Raw genomic sequence first — 17949 nt, 5'->3', positions numbered from 1 at the left:
GTATCGTATCCTAGTTTTTAGAAATTGTCTGTATCTCCTTGTCGTGTCGTATCGTATCGCCGTATCCGTATCCGTATCCGTATCCGTGCTTCTTAGGTCCCCACCTAACTATCTTTGATCCTTCTCAGAAATGTCACTGAAACTTCCCTTTCTGAAAAGTGCTTTTTTCTACTCTCTTTGCCGTGCTGCTCATTTCTGAACTTTGATGCACATTTTTACTAGTTCAGTAAAGAGGTGAAAGAAAGGTAATGATGGAGAGTTATTTGCAAGAGTTCGGGGAAATGAAGGCAAAGCATTCGTCTGAAGAAACGTTACAGAAATGGAGGAACCTTTGCAGCGTTGTCAAGAACCCGAAATGAAGGTTTTGCTTCACTGCCAACATTACCAAGCGTATCGAGGCTGCTGCTATGCGCCGTACCAATCAGGTTTTTGTTTCTTAGCTCTGCTGTGCCATTCTTCTTCTCCTTCCTCCTCTTCTTATTAAAAGTGCCTTATCCTTATGTGCTGCCGGTGTATATTATATATTAATAATATGCTATGCAAGTAAGGGAGTTATAACTTAAGTGGTCACGAACCTTTGTCCCTATATCTGAGGAGGTTATTCGGTTCGATTCTCCCTCCTTAATATCGGTTGTATAAATACACAAAAATAAAAATAATATGGCATGCTATTTTTGAATAAAGAGAACAAAACTGGGCCTTTTGATTAGCTGTAGTACGTACTCTGCATTGAAAGACTTGGGTTACTAAACAAATTATGAAACCGGAAGTATCAGTACGATTACATAAGGAATGAGAAATATAGCATGCATGCTCTATAACAAGGTCAAACGCGTCTTGGTTGGAGATGCTGTGAACTTAATATTCTTGAAAAATAAAGCCAACCCAATTCTTTTTAATTCAGCACAAAAAAAAAAAAAGGGNAGTTGACAGAATTGGATTTCGATCATTCAAATCAAATTGGTCAGTTTTCAGGTGGTGCAATTTTTATTATCTTCTTTGTTGGTCACATCAAATATGTTTGAATTTTGAATCGTCTGCCGCCATATTGACACAATTGACTGAATGTTGTGGAACTTCAAGATCATGTTCAACCTTATCTGTTATCTTCGAGAATTAACCTCTCAGTGCTTAATGCAGTAATTTGTGATTAGAAATCAGTATTGCCATTGTTGCTGTAGTTCGTAGGGGTGCTATCAGTTCAAAATCATCCTTTTATCTCTTCTTTCAATTTCCTTTTGCTCAAATTTTCGACCGGTACAAAGGTATATAGACTTGGTGTTGGGAGAATGAGATATAAGTTGCCATGTGCCATGTGGGAACTCAGAATACACTTGGCGATAGGAGAACAGAAATTTGCAAAATCGTAGTCCAGCCTGTTAGAAAAACAAGAATAGGTTTATAGTGATGAAGGATAATATATTTTCATAGCCAAAGTAGGGAGATCGTGAGAATGACAAAAGCAGTGCAATATGTTACAGATCCTGTCATACTGAGACATATAATCGTTAAATACAAGGAAAATGAACAAGAAGAATACAGAATTATCTCACCCTTTTGCTGTACCGACAGCTATTTTCATTCGAATATCCCAGGTCAGAGGGCTGACAGGCCCAACATCACCGTGCAACCATTGCTCCAAATTGCCATTGTCAATGTATTCATATACAAGCATCCTGGCAGAGCAGTAGAAGTCCCCATGGACATGTTAATTAGAGGAAGAAACAGGTTAATCTGAATTCACCTAAAAGATATGACAATAGAGTTACCTTTGAGGGCCTTCAGCACAATAGCCAATTAGACCCACCAAGTTCTTATGCTTTACTTTACCAATGGCTTCCACTTCCGCCTTAAACAGTATCTCTGCCTGACCCCTATATGTAAGATGGCAAGCAGCAATTAAATTTTGAGTTAACAGATATGTTATACAAAGACCAAGTTCAAATCTGAAAATTTGCATTCATGGCAAAAAAGCAACTGCACTTCATATAATTTAATTTCACAGGAAAAATTTTCAACATCCATCATGGAGCCACGGCACTGTTTATGTTTTTGCTCCTATTGTTTCTGGTATGGTATTTTAATATATTTAATATTAAAATGGGAATGTTTCGATGAAAAAGTAATATTTGCTCAATCAAAAGTAGAAAATCAATGATGAAAAGTGAAAACAAGCTCTGAAGATCAGACATAACAATGAGGCATGAAGAAAGAACAAAGTTGAAATTGTATATAGTAAAGATATTAAAATAAAAAGACAGAAGAATAAAAGTGTTAAAAGCGCAAAGTTAATTTTTTTTAATCAAAAGAAAAGCAGGTCACTGAGTGTATAAACAGTGATTACTATATTAGTTATTGATTCAGTGAAGCCAACGAGGTTTACTCTATATTAGTTATTGATTCAAGAAATATTTCGATTAAAAAAAAAAAAAAAAAAAAGGGGGAAGATTTGAAATTGAGTAAAAAGACACGTACCCGTCGTTGAGAAGGTTCTTGACCGCCACGACATGGCCGTCCTGCAAAATTCCTCTGAAAACGACGTCGTATCCTCCTTCAATCACGTTCTCTGGAGAAAATCCACGCGTCGCAATCTCCAGCTCTTTCAAGCTATACCACCGGNCCCTCCTTGTATAGCAGCGGCGCCAATTGGTTTGTATAAGATTTGCAGAGAGATGTACCGGCATCCGAGCATCCGTTCTAAAATGCCTCCAGAATTTAGACGCTATAGTCTTCAAGTCATTGGCCATGAGCGCAAATGCTTCAACTTTTGTGAGGGACTTGACAAATGTTGTGGAGATGGGTAAGTCTGAAAGCGGGGAGAATGTTGATGCCCAGGTTAGAAGTTCTTCTCCATAGAAATCACCTTTGGCAAGACACTTGGTGGTTGAAGAACCTCCACTACTTCTTCTAGCACCATTGTTAGTTGTGTAGGTCAACATAATGCCTCGAGTGATGATGAGCATTTTAACAAGTGGTTCACCCTCTCCAATTATACATTTGTCTTCTGTATAGCTCACTGGCTTGAGATTGTCAAAGATTTCTTTCAACACTTGATCGTCCATATCTCGAAGCATTGGAACCTAATTTTAAATGTTAATTTAAAAACTTAAACGGTACGACATGTTAAACGAAGAAAAACTAAACTACGAATTATAAAATTAATAAGAAACGAGACAACTATTTTGGAATTTCAGTACTCCCTTTACTAATTAAAATAATGAAAAATTGAACGCTTTGGAGAGGGGGGGAACTTACTTTCTTCATTGTAGGCCAGCAGAGATGTCGCTTGATAAATCTCTTTTGTTCCAAGGGAAGAATATAGAGGATATTCTCCACACGAACATCTTTGTTTTGTTCAAGTTGTTTGTGCACCTTTTGCATGATGGTCGCCTTCATATTCTTAGGGATGTCATTTTCAGATAACCAGAATTGTACCTCTAGATCTTTCATTTTCAGCTGCCTTATAACTCTCATCTTCGCTGATGTTCTAGTTACCAACTCCATACATATCTGTTACACGACAATCATGAGTTCTTTTAACCCTAATTCCCATACGAGCCCTAAGTTAATTTAGAAGTTCTGGCACCAACCTTCAAATTTGTAGTGAGGGATAGTAGAACCAGGAGCAAGCCACTTAGAGAAATAAAAATGGCAAAGATATTTTCCCATGTATAGTTACTCGTCTCGAGGTTTTGCCCAAGAGAACTGCAGAATCGAAACAGAGGAAATATATTCAATGTACTGCAAGTAATAAAATATTCTAAGACCTGTCGTCTATGTTAAAGACATTACAAGTTAAAACACCACTTATGCATATGTGTGTGTGATGTTAGGCAACGTAAAAGAGTAACGTTAGGAAAACCACATGTTTTAAATCTAGACAATTGTAAATTTGTTCCTTCTAAAAAATACAGTAATGCAAAATTATGTTCAAACCTTAGATTTCGCAAGCCCCACCAGAAACAATGAAAGAATTTTTTCGGTAAATTTGTTGACTCCAACACACCAGACTGAACAGCCTTATCAAACATACCAAAATAGAAGGGTGTTGCATTAGTATTGTGTGGATTTATAGAGCATAAGTCGTCCAGAAATGTGATGTCTCTTATTGTACGACCATTGCAGTAGAAGGTAGTAGCTTCACATCCATTGTTATTTCGGTAAGCATTTTGCCAGCAAGCCGTCTCCCGCTGGATAGCTAAAAAGTACCAGAAAGCTCCAAATATCTAAGAACATCAACAAGTTAATAAGTTAGCAAACAAACTTTTGGGAAAATTTTCTACAAAGTGTATATAATTCATAGGAAATTAAATTATGTTTATTTTGTTCATAAATTGGTGACAAGGTTGATTAATTTGAGAACTTGGTTTCCAGCCAAGAAATCCAACCAAAACTTGGAAACCAAATGGAGCATCACTTGAGATAAATTAATATATGAATTCATTGAAACTTACATGACTAGCAAGGATGTACAAAAAGAAACTGAATGCGCCTTTAAATAAAATCCATATTTCAGTCTCTCTAGTAGGAGTCTTGTTGAATTTTGTACACAATAAGTAGATGCGAAGAACTCGTGGTACATATTGCAATAGAGCAAGAAAAGCCAAAAACCTCCTCGTATTCAAAGAACTAGAGTCCATGAAGAAGTGGATCACTGCCTGGACACAGTGCAATGGATTAAGCCAACAGTTAATTTAGCTTATACTCACATATCCGAATTTCAAATACTTTTAAAAGAGAGATTGGTAAACCAATTTTCTCATACCTGTGGAATGGGAAGAACAGCTAAAATGTCAATTAAGATATGTGATGAGATCCTCCAAATCCTGTTAGCCATTGCCAAAGCATCTTTAACTAATATGGTTCCTTTTGTCAAAACTATGGTATGAATATATGATCTCCCCATGACCCTAACTGTTGGAACTTTAGGTTCGATATAAATTTGAATAACAATGTTCACTACATAAAATATATCCATTGTCGATCGTAGTGAAATAACTGCTCCCTTCAAATTTTTGTCCAACCCGATGCACTTCTTATCCTTGTTGACAATAGGAATATAAAAGAATAACGGATCTATTAAGACCCCAAATACACATGATGCTAAAAATGCCCTCTTCCACTTTGGAAGAAATGACCGACCTCGATAAAAAATACTCTTTACTATTTTTGGCCATTCTCTACTTGATCTATGACCTTCATTTACAGTGGCAGATTCCTCAATTGCCCGACTGAAAACACATCATAAACATATCAAAATCAGGTACTACAAATATAGATAAATAAAACCCTAATTAAATTTTATATGATATAAGGTTCTTTATGGATCCATGCGTATTTTCGTTTTTATTACCTTCGTAGTGACGATTCTCTTGGTATACGTTCTATAATGCTGAAAAAGATATAACAAACAAATGTTGATGCACAAAATTGAATTAGGAAAAATAAACGATTTCGTCTACTCATATTATAACTCGTGTATATGCATGTTGAATCAACAACATTAAGGCAGTAATTAGTACAAAGTAAAGAACTGGTATCAGCCTTGTCTAGTGTGAGAGAGCCTTTACATGGGCAAGAGAAATTGGGCCTTTATTATGGGCCCTTTATTTTATCCAACCAAAAAAGGAAGAAGAAACTTCAAGAGAGGCATTGAATAAGAAGACAATCAGATCATATATAATTGGGTAAATTTCACTTTACTACTTGCAAGTTTCTCAGAATTATGACTTCGCTATATGAAGGTTTTTTCGTATTAACTTCGTATCGAAAATTTAATTTTTATATCACTTTTATATCTCTATTAGTCAAACTATTAAGTTATTTGTTAACTGATGACATGAGAATGAATGACCCATCAAAAATAGACATATTGTGCCACATCAACTGATAAAAAAATAAAATAATAATAATAATAAAAGGATCAATTAACAATTAAAAAAATAAAAAACCATAAAATTACAAATAAAATTTTGAAAACTCTCTGTCCTCTCTCTGCAACTAACGACAGGGAATAGAGATAGAGGAGGGGCTGAGATTTGGGCAGGGGTTGGGGGATGGTCTCGGGTGAGGCTGGGGCTGGGGGTGGATCTCGAGTGGGGATAGGGGTAGTTGTATGGTGGCGTTGGGCTTGGGGGGTGGTCTGGGTAGAGAGGAAAACAGAGGGTGAGAGAGAGGGAGGGAGCGGGTCGGGGAAGGGTGTGTGTTTTACAGATCTGGGTATTTCAAAGGGTGTGTGTTTTTTCAGATCAGACACTGAAGCTGATGATTGGGGTTGTGAAGATCAAGTAGTAGTACTCTAATGTCCTCATAGGGTGAATTCGTTGGTGGTTGGATTGGAGAAAAAATCGTTGAATTAGTCTTGGATTTGGGAAAAAAATTGTTGAATTTGGGGAGGAAAATAAGAGGTTGGGTGTGCTGAGAATTTTGGGGATGGGGTGGTGTGCGCAGTGAGGGAGAAATCGCAAGGCAGGGGTGATTTGGTTCGCTGGGGGTGTTGGGAATGGTGGTTGGGTTGGGCTTTCCTCGCTGTGCGGTTTGGTTGTTTGGGGTTGTATCTGGAGATGGGGTTGCGAATGGGTTCATCCGAAGAGAGAGAGAGACGGTGAGGAGATGGTGGTGTGCATGGAGGAGAAGAAGGTGGAGGCAGCTAGATAATTTTTGTATTTGTAAGTTTATTTATTTATTTACTTATATTTTATGGGTTAACTGAGAACATGAACTGATGGTAAAAGTAACCGTTGGGAATGAAAGTAAAAAGATAAAAGCTTTGTGTAGTAAAGTTAGAATTTCGAAAAACTTGCAGGTGGTAAAGTGAAATATACCCAATATAATATTGGCTTCTGAAACAGGATCAGATTGAAATAACAAAAACATGAGATCAGATTGTTTCAATACAGTTTTATTTCTTTAAATTATAAAAAAAGATGAGAAATTAAGAAATAATATAATTAGAAGAGTAGAAGAAACTAACTCCAGAGCTATCTCTTGGGATATCTCCATAATTGCTGAGGCCATTAATAGCCCCTCCTGCAATATAGAGAATCGAAAACTTAATTAATTATACAATAATAAAAAATATATATTATATATAATTTTAATCTAGATTCTAGTCTGTGTAAAATGTGGGCGGATATATGCTTCTGAATACCTGATCATCGGTTAATATTTTGCAAAATGAGTGCTTCGACAGAGATTAAATATTGTCTACAAGGGAAAATTCATGCATAAACAAAACAATATATATAGTCTACTACAAGGGAAGACCTTGGGAGGGCTAGTCAATTTAAAGTTCGGCGGTCGCTGGCCTCCATCTGTAGTCTCTGTATGTAGGAAATCTGAAGAAATGTCCATCCGTGTGGGGACGTCTGAGAAGAATGTAAAGAAATGTCCACGTTAGAAAGTTGAGCACCCTAAACATTTATAATCGTGTTTTTTATTTTTTAGTTAAAATTTAGTTAAAAATATTTAAAAGTAATTTTAAGAGCTTCTCTAAAATTTAAATTCCAATCATGCATTTTAGCTTAGAGAGTCAAAAATGCTATAACTATTTTTTAATTGGTCACTCTCTATTAAAAAATAATTAGCATTAATAAAATAAAATCAGATAATCGGTCATACTTTTATGGAATATAACTACTTATGTTATATTTTTTTAATTCTAAAAATAAAATAAAAAAAGAAAAAAGAAAACCAATTGGCACATGCATGTACCAAGGGGCTAGTACTCATTAAATAAAGCAACATTAAATTATAGGGAGCCATTATGAGTTCTTTCTCTCTCCTCAGATTTAAGAGCTCCTAGAGGTCTCTATATTTTAGGAGGTGGATATAGAGCATGGTTGGAGTTGTATTTTTTCAATTCCTCCTTAAAATTTATCTAAGAATGCGATTTAAGGAGTCCATTATAGATGCTCTAAAGACTTGAACTGTTATATAAGACATTTCTTCACGTTCCACATCGTTAATATCAAAATGGAATAAAAAACGGAATTACGAATCTCACAAATAGCACAAATGAGTGAGTACTTGGGGAGGGGGAGGTGAAAAGGTTTGATTAAAATTATTATTTGTTGGATGGGGTTCATCCAGCCCATAATCAACAAGGGAAGACCTGATCGTAAGAGGGGTAGCTATGTTATGTTCCTTTTATTTTCTAGGAATCTTCATTGTATATAGTTGATGTAATTCTCTATTTTCCTTTAAATTCCTAGGAAACTTCATATTGTCGGCAAGTATTCCTCCCACCTCGGAATTGGATACGTCTGCCTTCATGATCTCAAAAATTCAATCAAAGAGTATATTTATGCGTTTTTTCACATGCTACTACACAAAATCTGCTTCCTTCCATGTATTTTCACCCTCATTTTCAACGGTCAAATACTCTCTCTCTATAATCGTGTGAGAAGATAATTTCCCTTTTTTTTGTTTTTTGTTTTTACAAACGATATTAAAGACTATACTTTTCTCCTACGCCCCTTACTATGCTTACAGCTTATCATCGGAGATGGCCTAATGTATTTATCATCTTTTTGTTGTTCATGATAAACTATGTCTTGGTTTAATTATTTGATCTTGTATTTTGTTCTAGTTCGCCTATATGTTATTTGTTGAATTGGCTTTGGCCTTTTTATTTTTCTAATAACGTTTTTTTGCTTGTGTCTTGAACTGAGATTTGGTTAATATTTTTCTTTTTACAAAACAAAATAGTATGAATGAAAGTAGCCCCAAAATATTCTTGCAAGTTGTAATTTGTATTAAGGAACATTAGTGTTGGCACCATGGTTTGGGCCTCACTAAAGCCCACAAGCAAGCCTACAATGGATAACTCAAGCTGTTATATGGAGTGAACTCCTCACGTGAACTTTCATATTAGCCACATATATGGTCCATATATTCCATCGTTACTATAGAATTTGTAACCTAAGTTGTTATTTCACTCTCTCAAAGGCTCTCAAGCCTATGTACAATGTAACAACTGTATAGTTAAAACAACTGTACAACTCAACGTGGACATAGCCCATTCGGGTGAATCACCGTATATTATTGTATTCTTGGTGTGCATGTGTGTCCCATATCGATGACCCAACCTGTATTTCGACAGTCTCTTTCTCTATCCTCCTAAATGGACAGCCTGAAGCTTCCTTCTACCCTTCTCGAGGACTTAGACAAGGAGACCCCCTATCCCCATATCTCTTTCTCATTATCTCTGAAGTGTTGTCCCTTAATATTTCGAAGCTTGTTAACGAGGGTGAACTTGCAGGAGTTAAAGTGGCGAGAGGTGCTCCAATTCTTTCTCATATTTTCTTTGCAGATGACTCTTTGTTCTTTTTTAAGGCTAAGGAATCTAACTGCGCTCGTCTTAAGAAGATTCTCCAAGAGTATTGTCTTGCCTCAGGTCAAGAAATTAATTTCCGGAAGTCATGTATTTACTTCAGCCAGAACACCCTTCATCACCGGCAAGCAAGTATCTGCTCTTCAATGGGAATTACTGGTATTGATAATCCTGGAATTTATTTGGGTCTGCCTTCAATTTGGGGAAGATCAAAGAAGTCAGCCCTTGGCTTCATTAGAGAACGCATAAAGAAACGATTGGAAGGGTGGAAATCTTCTTCTCTGTGCTTAGGGTCATATGAATGCAAGGTAGTGAAAAGTGATAAGTTCAGGTTATCTGCTAAGTGCAAGGAAGATTGTAAGTGGAGGTTGTATGCTTCTTTGATGCAGGGAGAAAACACTTATCAAATTAAGAGCTACACTCCTAAGCATTCATGTTCCAAAGGTTTCCATAACAAAAACATCACTTCAACTTTCCTTTCTCAAAGGTATATGAGTAGGATTAAAGATGATCCTAAGATTAAAAAGACAACGATTTAATCAGAGGTTCATAGAGAATTGGGATATTAAGTTTCTACAGATCAATGATATAAAGCTAAGAGGAAGGCTCAAACTTTGATTGAAGGCACTTATGCTCAACAATACGAAAATTTATTGGAGTATTGTGAAGAGATTAGACAGACTAATAACGGCAGTAGTATGTTCATGGATCCTCCTCATTTTCAAAGGCTTTATGTGTGTTTGGACGCATGCAAATTAAAAGCACAGGGACTAAATTGGCCGAATGGGTAAAACACAGGGACCATTTTGACATTTAAGCCTTATTTTCTTCTTTTTAAACAAAAGAAATTCATTCATGTTTTAAGTTTTGATTTCCAGATAGTTAGATTGGCAATTTGGCATTCTAATGGAGGTAGCATGTTTATAAATTGCTAGAGTTTATTATTTCCATGATTTGTTTTTGCTGTGAAGGTTTGTTTATTACATTTTTTTCATGATTGAATCAAATTTTGAGGTGTGATGGTTAACTTAAGAAACATATTTAAATAAAAGAATTGTATAAGTCAAAGTGAAAGTGTTAATTCTTTTTATCAAACTAATCATTTTAACATTTTGTCCTTTTTAGTCATTATACACAACTCACATCATTTTTACAAATAATTTTACCAAACACTTATAAATTGATTGTTGTACTAATATCACTTTCACAATACAGTTTACCAAATGCTAAATTGCTTTTATTGACAGTTTATTTCTCTCACAGCAAATCTGAAAGAGATTATTTTCATAGCACAGCAATGTCAAACTGACTCTAAATCGAACCAAATGAATAGTACCAATTTCGATTCCAATTTGTGATGAGAACCAGACCAAACTGGACTGTGCCCACTCATAGTTCTTCCTTTTATTTACATTCTATTTTTCAAACAAACGTATATCAAATCAGGGCTATTGATGCTGTATCATCAACAAATTCGATGTTTGATAGCATCTTCGATTTGACTTCTTGAAGATTTGCTGGATATAATTTGTCCTACAAATTCAAGTGAATCTACATACATATGAATTAACAAATGCAATTTTTGTTTTCAACTAAATTAATTAGTGGTTTCTTATGAACTCTCTGAACATTTAAAGAGTACGTATGACAGGACCCGAATCAAATTCCGCTTTGGAATTCAAGTCGAACCATGTGCGTGTCCGACACTTGGCGAATGTCGGGCACAATTGACCTAATTGCCCTTCTAATTGAAATTTCAACCTTGACTCCTGTCGAAAATTCGGCAGAGTCTCCCCTGTAATTTGCTCAATCCCAAAATTTCCACCTGTCAGAATGAGCAAAATATCCACACAACCAACTGCCCGCACTTCAATATACATGCCAAAAGTTCCAATCTCACTCTAGGGCAATATATCAGAGCAATTCTAATGTTATGTTCCTTTTATTTTCTAGGAATCTTCATTGTATATAGTTGATGTAATTCTCTATTTTCCTTTAAATTCCTAGGAAACTTCATATGGCCTTCATGATCTCAAAAATTCAATCAAAGAGTATATTTATGCGTTTTTTCACATGCTACTACACAAAATCTGCTTCCTTCCATGTATTCTCACCCTCATTTTCAACGGTCAAATATTCTCTCTCTATAATCGTGTGAGAAGATAATTCCCCCTTTTTTTTGTTTTCTTTTTTTACAAACGATATTAAAGACTATGCTTTTCTCCTACGCCCCTTACTATGCTTACAGCTTATCATCGGAGATGGCCTAATGTATTTATCATCTTTTTGTTGTTCATGATAAACTATGTCTTGGTTTAATTATTTGATCTTGTATTTTGTTCTAGTTGGCCTATATGTTATTTGTTGAATTGGCTTTGGCCTTTTTATTTTTCTAATAACGTTTTTTTGCTTGTGTCTTGAACTGAGATTTGGTTAATATTTTTCTTTTTACAAAACAAAATAGTATGAATGAAAGTAACCCCAAAATATTCTTGCTAGTTGTAGCTTGTATGAAGGAACATTAGTGTTGGTACCATAGTTTGGGCCTCACTAAAGCCCACAAGCAAGCCCACAACGGATAACTCAAGCTGTTATATGGACCATATATGTGAACTCCTTACGTAGACCTTCATATTAGCCACATATACGGTCCATATATGTCATTGTTACTATAGAATTTGTAACCTAAGTTGTTATTTCACTCTCTCAAAAGCTCTCAAGCCTATGTACAATGCAACAACTGTATAGTTAAAACAATTGTACAACTCAACGTGGACATAGCCCATTCGGGTGAATCACCATATATCATTGTATTCTTGGTGTGCATGTGTGTCCCATATCGATGACCCAACCTGTATTTCGACAGTCTCTTTCTCTATCCTCCTAAATGGACAGCCTGAAGCTTCCTTCTACCCTTCTCGAGGACTTAGACAAGGAGACCCCCTATCCCCATATCTCTTTCTCATTATCTCTGAAGTGTTGTCCCTTAATATTTCGAAGCTTGTTAACGAGGGTGAACTTGCAGGAGTTAAAGTGGCGAGAGGTGCTCCAATTCTTTCTCATATTTTCTTTGCAGATGACTCTTTGTTCTTTTTTAAGGCTAAGGAATCTAACTGCGCTCGTCTTAAGAAGATTCTCCAAGAGTATTGTCTTGCCTCAGGTCAAGAAATTAATTTCCGGAAGTCATGTATTTACTTCAGCCAGAACACCCTTCATCACCGGCAAGCATCTGCTCTTTAATGGGAATTACTAGTATTGATAATCCTGGAATTTATTTGGGTCTGCCTTCAATTTGGGAAAGATCAAAGAAGTCAGCCCTTGGCTTCATCAGAGAACGCATAAAGAAACGATTGGAAGGGTGGAAATCTTCTTCTCTGTGCTTAGGGTCATATGAATGCAAGGTAGTGAAAAATGATAAGTTCAGGTTGTCTGCCAAGTGTAAGGAAGATTGTAAGTGGAGGTTGTATGCTTCTTTGATGCAGGGAGAAAACACTTATCAAATTAAGAGCTACACTCCTAAGCATTCATGTTCCAAAGGTTTCCATAACAAAAACATCACTTCAACTTTCCTTTCTCAAAGGTATATGAGTAGGATTAAAGATGATTCTAAGATTAAAATGACAACGCTTCAATCAGAGGTTCATAGAGAATTGGGATATTAAGTTTCTACAGATCAATGATATAAAGCTAAGAGGAAGGCTCAAACTTTGATTGAGGGCACTTATGCTCAACAATACGAAAAGTTATGGGAGTATTGTGAAGAGATTAGACAGACTAATAACGGCAGTAGTTGTTGAAGGAAAATGGTGATCCTCCTAATATAATTTCACCACCACTAATTAAATAACGGGGTTTTATTATTTTAGGTTCGACCCATTCGAGACGCAAGTCTCTTAATTACAATCCCTTGCTTCAAGGGAACACCCTTTGATTCCATCATAAAGAAACAGAACGTGTGTGTTTGATTTTGCAACTGCTCCCAAGTCCAACCTCAGGATGCCTACGTATCCCTTGCGGGAATCAAGCCACTCGTAGTTCAAAGAATCGCAATGAATAAATGACCCATTGCGAGGGAAATTTGATTTGAATTGTATTGAGAAGTGTTTGAGTGAATTTAGCTGAATAAACCAGGGATTCGATATGGGATTGCATTTGGGATGGTTGCATCTAGATTGAATCTCTAGATTGCCTACGTACCCTTTCAAAGGGATCAAACCAACGTAGTTTGGAATTTGGAAATCAACGGGTAAGTGTGGCCCACTAATTGAGAATTTCTGTTTGAGAGACTTGGATTTAATCTCATTAGAGTTTTCATGGGTAGATGACCCATGGAAAATTGGATGACCACTTTCGTTGTTGTCAATGTCCAAGAAAAATAATGAGTAATTTTAATTATCCCATTAATTTTTCCTAAACATTGACAATTGCTATTGGCGGTTATTGATTTAGACTGCCTACGTACCCTTGACGGGATCAAACCGACGTAGTTCCAAATTGATAATGAAAATTAATGGGTAAGTGTGGCCCATTAATTGGCAGAATTTGGTTAAGATAAACCAGATATTTAAATTTGATTGCGGTTGCGTCTATTGGGATGTTAGACTGCCTACGTACCCTTGACGGGATCAAACCGACGTAGTTCCAAATTGATTTGGAAATTAATGGGTAAGTGTGGCCCATTAATTGAGAATGTGTCTTTGGGACAATTTGGAGGTTTCCATAGGTAGATGACCTATGGGAAAAATTGAAAATTAATGGGTAAGTGTGGCCCACTAATTGAGAGTTTGTGTTTAAGAGATTTGAATTTAATCTCATTGAAATTTTCATGGGTAAATGACCCATGAGAAAAATTGAAAATTAATGGGTAAGTGTAGCCCACTAATTGAGAACTTGAATTTGAGAGATTTAATCTCATTGAAATTTGCATGGGTAGATGACCCATGGGGAATTGGATGGTTTTGTACCCTTTTTCCTTTTTCCAATGTCCAAGAAAAATAATGGGCATTTTTGATGAACCCACTAATTCTCTACAATTGACATTTGCATTTGTATCCATGCATGATTTGGAGGATTTGAGATTAATGGGCTATTGTGGTTGATAAGCCTGTTAATCCATATTGATGCTCCTTTGGTATCTTTTGAGAGTGAGCTTAATGCTCGTAGCACGATCAATCATTTATTTGGAATGGAGTCTTCGACACAGTATGGTTGAGTCGCTTGACACTCCTTTATGAATAGCTTCTTTGCCACAGTGATTTGATTCCCATATTTCTTGTTGAGATTTTGTGGGCATGTTTGGTAGCCATCTTGCATTTGAGAATTGAGGCAGAAGACTCGAATGCCGTAAGCATTTTATTGAGCCTTCTTGACCGCCAATTGATTTAGTTCTCGTGAACCTTTGCTGACGCTTTTGTGCTTTTACTTGCATAGCTTGGCACTGCAAGTAGTGAACTCACGTCTTCGTCCCTTGGAATACAAAGGAGTACAAGTGCCTGGACACTTTGTTTTCATTTGTTGCAGTCACCAAAAGTGATGTGAGGGACTTGAAAAGGCCTTGGTTTCAAACCTTCACCTTGTCTTCTATCTGTGTGAAGCTCAATGCTTGTTTTATATTGTAAAGCATATTGCTGAGCTTAGTGGACATTCACAAAGAATGGGCCCTCTCAAACAATCACGCCTCTGACTATTTTTCTGTCGTCTTTGACTTCTTGACATCGGTACAAGCCAGCTACTCTTGTGGCTTGATTTTCCCTTCCGTTTGTCATTGGCATGGGGCCTTTTGCTTCTCCATGAAGCAAAAGAAAAGTATTGAATCTCCTTGATTTATCTTATTTTTTCCATAGTTCTGCTCCTTCCTATTTAGAAGCTTGATGGCTTGAACCGTGGAGGATGAACTTAGAGAAATCTGCACTTCCTTTGGATTGGTTCGCATGAGTTTGGACTGTTCAGATTGATGCAGCTGGCAGCTTTGGGTTTGTTAGCTTTTGTCAAACCTGCCAATTCTTTCTTCTCTGGTCTCTTGCATACGACTTATTGGAGGAGATAAGAATTTGGCAAAACACATGTTGCATCAAACCCCTTTCTTTTTTTTTTCCTTGTTACAATCAAAGAGAACCCAATATCAAATTTTCTTTGATAGCCAATCAGCCATATGGCCCGTTTTCTTCCCATTCAAGAGAGAGGTCATTCGACATGTGGCCTTCCCTTTGAATTCTTTCTAAGCTACAGACTCTTCCCATTATTGTTTGTAACAAATCAATTTTGGGATGCCATATTTGAGAATGGCGCAGAGGCAACGTCATGGAACACGCAAACCATCCCCACAGCTGCAGAATTTTTCTATCTGTATCCAAGATATTCTTTTGTTTACATTCAGCAAAACATAATAAACCAAAGGCCTTGCTTTGCTCCAGCTGGATCCCTGATGTATTGATGCCATTAATAAGTGTCTTTCAATTTGATTAAGACACCCAAAGGATAAAAATCCTTCTCCAAGTGAAGTATGGATTAAGCTCCTTGTTGATTTGGAACCGTTGGATCATCCAGTGAAGTAAACTTCTTGTCCACATAGGATTGGGCCATATGTGTTTTCCTTATAAAAAAAGAAAACATATGTGCACCAGCAAACAGCAACAAAACGAAAGTCTTAATATTATTCTTCGTTTGCTTCTCCAGACCAGCACATAGCTTTGCTCAAGCCACCTGTTGCACCATCAAAGAGAAGAGGATTTCACGTGGTAACCCAACTTTGAATTGTTTTCCTTTTTTGTTGTTGCCATGTATTGCTAAAGGCATCCTGGGATGGGAGCATTTGAGCAGCAAAGCCACATGATGATTGCAATCATCATGACAATCTTGCTTGCCATTTGGATGCTTCAAGGCATCGTAGAGAGACCCAGCCATCTTGAATTGGTCTTGTGAAACGTGCTGTACAGCGCCAGCCCCACAGCAACACAATTGTTTTTTTTTATCATAAGCTTCATGCAATAGAATTTGGACTCATAATTCAAATTCCTTGTTTTGCTGCATGTAGAGTTGCAACCCATCCCTTTTTCAGAATCTTGGATTCAATTTGGACATGCAAGTCCGTGAAGTCCAAGACTTCTTTTTTTCTTACTCTGCTTCGAGTCAAAGAGGAAGAAGTCCTCTTCCTTTGAATTCGCAAGTGGTGGGTTCACCACCACACTTACTCTTCATTTTGTTTTGCTTTTTCAGCATGGCTGATTTTTTTCTTTAGCTTTCACGTGGTGGGCTCACCTTCGCAGGCTTTTTCTGTTGATGTGCAAACAGCAGATATAATTTTTTTCTACTGCAGATATGTATGCAGCTTTCATTTAAAAGACAATTAACTTGTCTTGTTGTCATTGGAGGACAAAAAGCAGTCGGTACCATGACTGGGTATTTGAACGAATGCCTTCGTTAATTTTTTTTCCTTTTCTCTGTCTGCTATCTCCCTGCGGCACAACCCACGTCAAAGACAAACCTCAGTTCGTGCTTTCCTTGCAAAGCCACCAGATTTGGTTTTGTGATGGTTAGCCCATCATGATAAGCCATCCTTACGGAGTGCTTGTGAATTGGATGTTGAGCACATCCTGGAAGCGTCTGAGCGGAGCTGCACCTTGGAGCATATCAGGACTTGACCTCATGATGATTACAATCATCTTGGCTGTCAATCCATAGCTGGATGTCCTAGAGGTATTTGATCCTTGGAAGTCTTTGAGCGAAGCCTTCCCTTAGAGAGATTACTGACCCTTTTTATGATGATAGAAATCATCATGGGCAGGAACCCTTGAGTTGAACAGAACCTGAAATCTTGAGCAAAAAAAATCAGAAAATTGTGCTATGAAACTAAAATTGTACCTTGAAATGGCTCTTTTCTTTCTCAAGTCTGCTTGCTAAGTTTTTCTTCCTACGACTGTTCTCTTTTTTGATCTTTTTCTGTCCTGCCGCTCCTCTCTTTCTTCTCCTCTTCCTCCCCTCGTGTCATGCCTCTTATAGAGGCTATCTTATGATGAGTTTGAATTCAAGCTGATGACCACTTCTCAACCGAGATACTTATCTCTTGGTGTTTCAAAACCACTGAAATACATCTATTTTATTTTTAAATGTTTTTCTTGATAAGATTGCAGGGACAAAACAAATTCAATTCTAACCCAAGTCAAACTCTTGGCTAATTGCTTTTGTGAAAATTTTCCGTTCAACAGTAGTATGTTGATGAAGGTGGATCCTCCTCATTTTCAAAGGCTTTATGTGTGTTTGGAGGCATGCAAATTAAAAACACAGAGACTAAATTGGCCAAATGGGTAAAACACAGGGACCATTTTGACATTTAAGCCTTATTTTTCTTTTTTTAAAACAAAAGAAATTCATTCATGTTTTAAGTTTTGATTTCCAGATAGTTTGATTGGCAATTTGGCATTCTAATGGAGGTAGCATGTTTATAAATTGCTAGAGTTTATTATTTCCACGATTTGTTTTTGCTGTGAAGGTTTGTTTATTACATTTTTTTCATGATTGAATCAAATTTTAAGGTGTGATGGTTAACTTAAGAAACATATTTAAATAAAAGAATTGTATAAGTCAAAGTGAAAGTGTTAATTCTTTTTATCAAACTA

The 17949-nt window shown here is 36.7% G+C and overlaps 1 protein-coding gene across 1 annotated transcript; it reads right to left on the bottom strand.

The window, feature by feature from the left end:
- Positions 1-1384: 1384 nt before the first annotated feature.
- LOC117612248 (cyclic nucleotide-gated ion channel 1-like) lies at positions 1385-5683 on the bottom strand. The gene is made up of 9 exons (XM_034341015.1): positions 5354-5683; positions 4766-5231; positions 4455-4658; positions 3937-4226; positions 3591-3705; positions 3256-3510; positions 2476-3080; positions 1770-1874; positions 1385-1676 (listed from the first exon to the last, which is right to left on the bottom strand). The coding sequence occupies exons 1-9, from the start codon at positions 5464-5466 to the stop codon at positions 1550-1552; spliced, it is 2280 nt and encodes a 759-aa protein (XP_034196906.1). The 5' UTR covers positions 5467-5683; the 3' UTR covers positions 1385-1549.
- Positions 5684-17949: the final 12266 nt, after the last annotated feature.

This window comes from Prunus dulcis, chromosome 8 (genome assembly GCF_902201215.1).
Source record: "Prunus dulcis chromosome 8, ALMONDv2, whole genome shotgun sequence".
Classification (NCBI taxonomy): Eukaryota; Viridiplantae; Streptophyta; class Magnoliopsida; order Rosales; family Rosaceae; genus Prunus; species Prunus dulcis.
The sequence above is the reverse complement of the archived record's forward strand: the minus strand, read 5'-3'. Positions and strand labels throughout refer to the sequence as shown.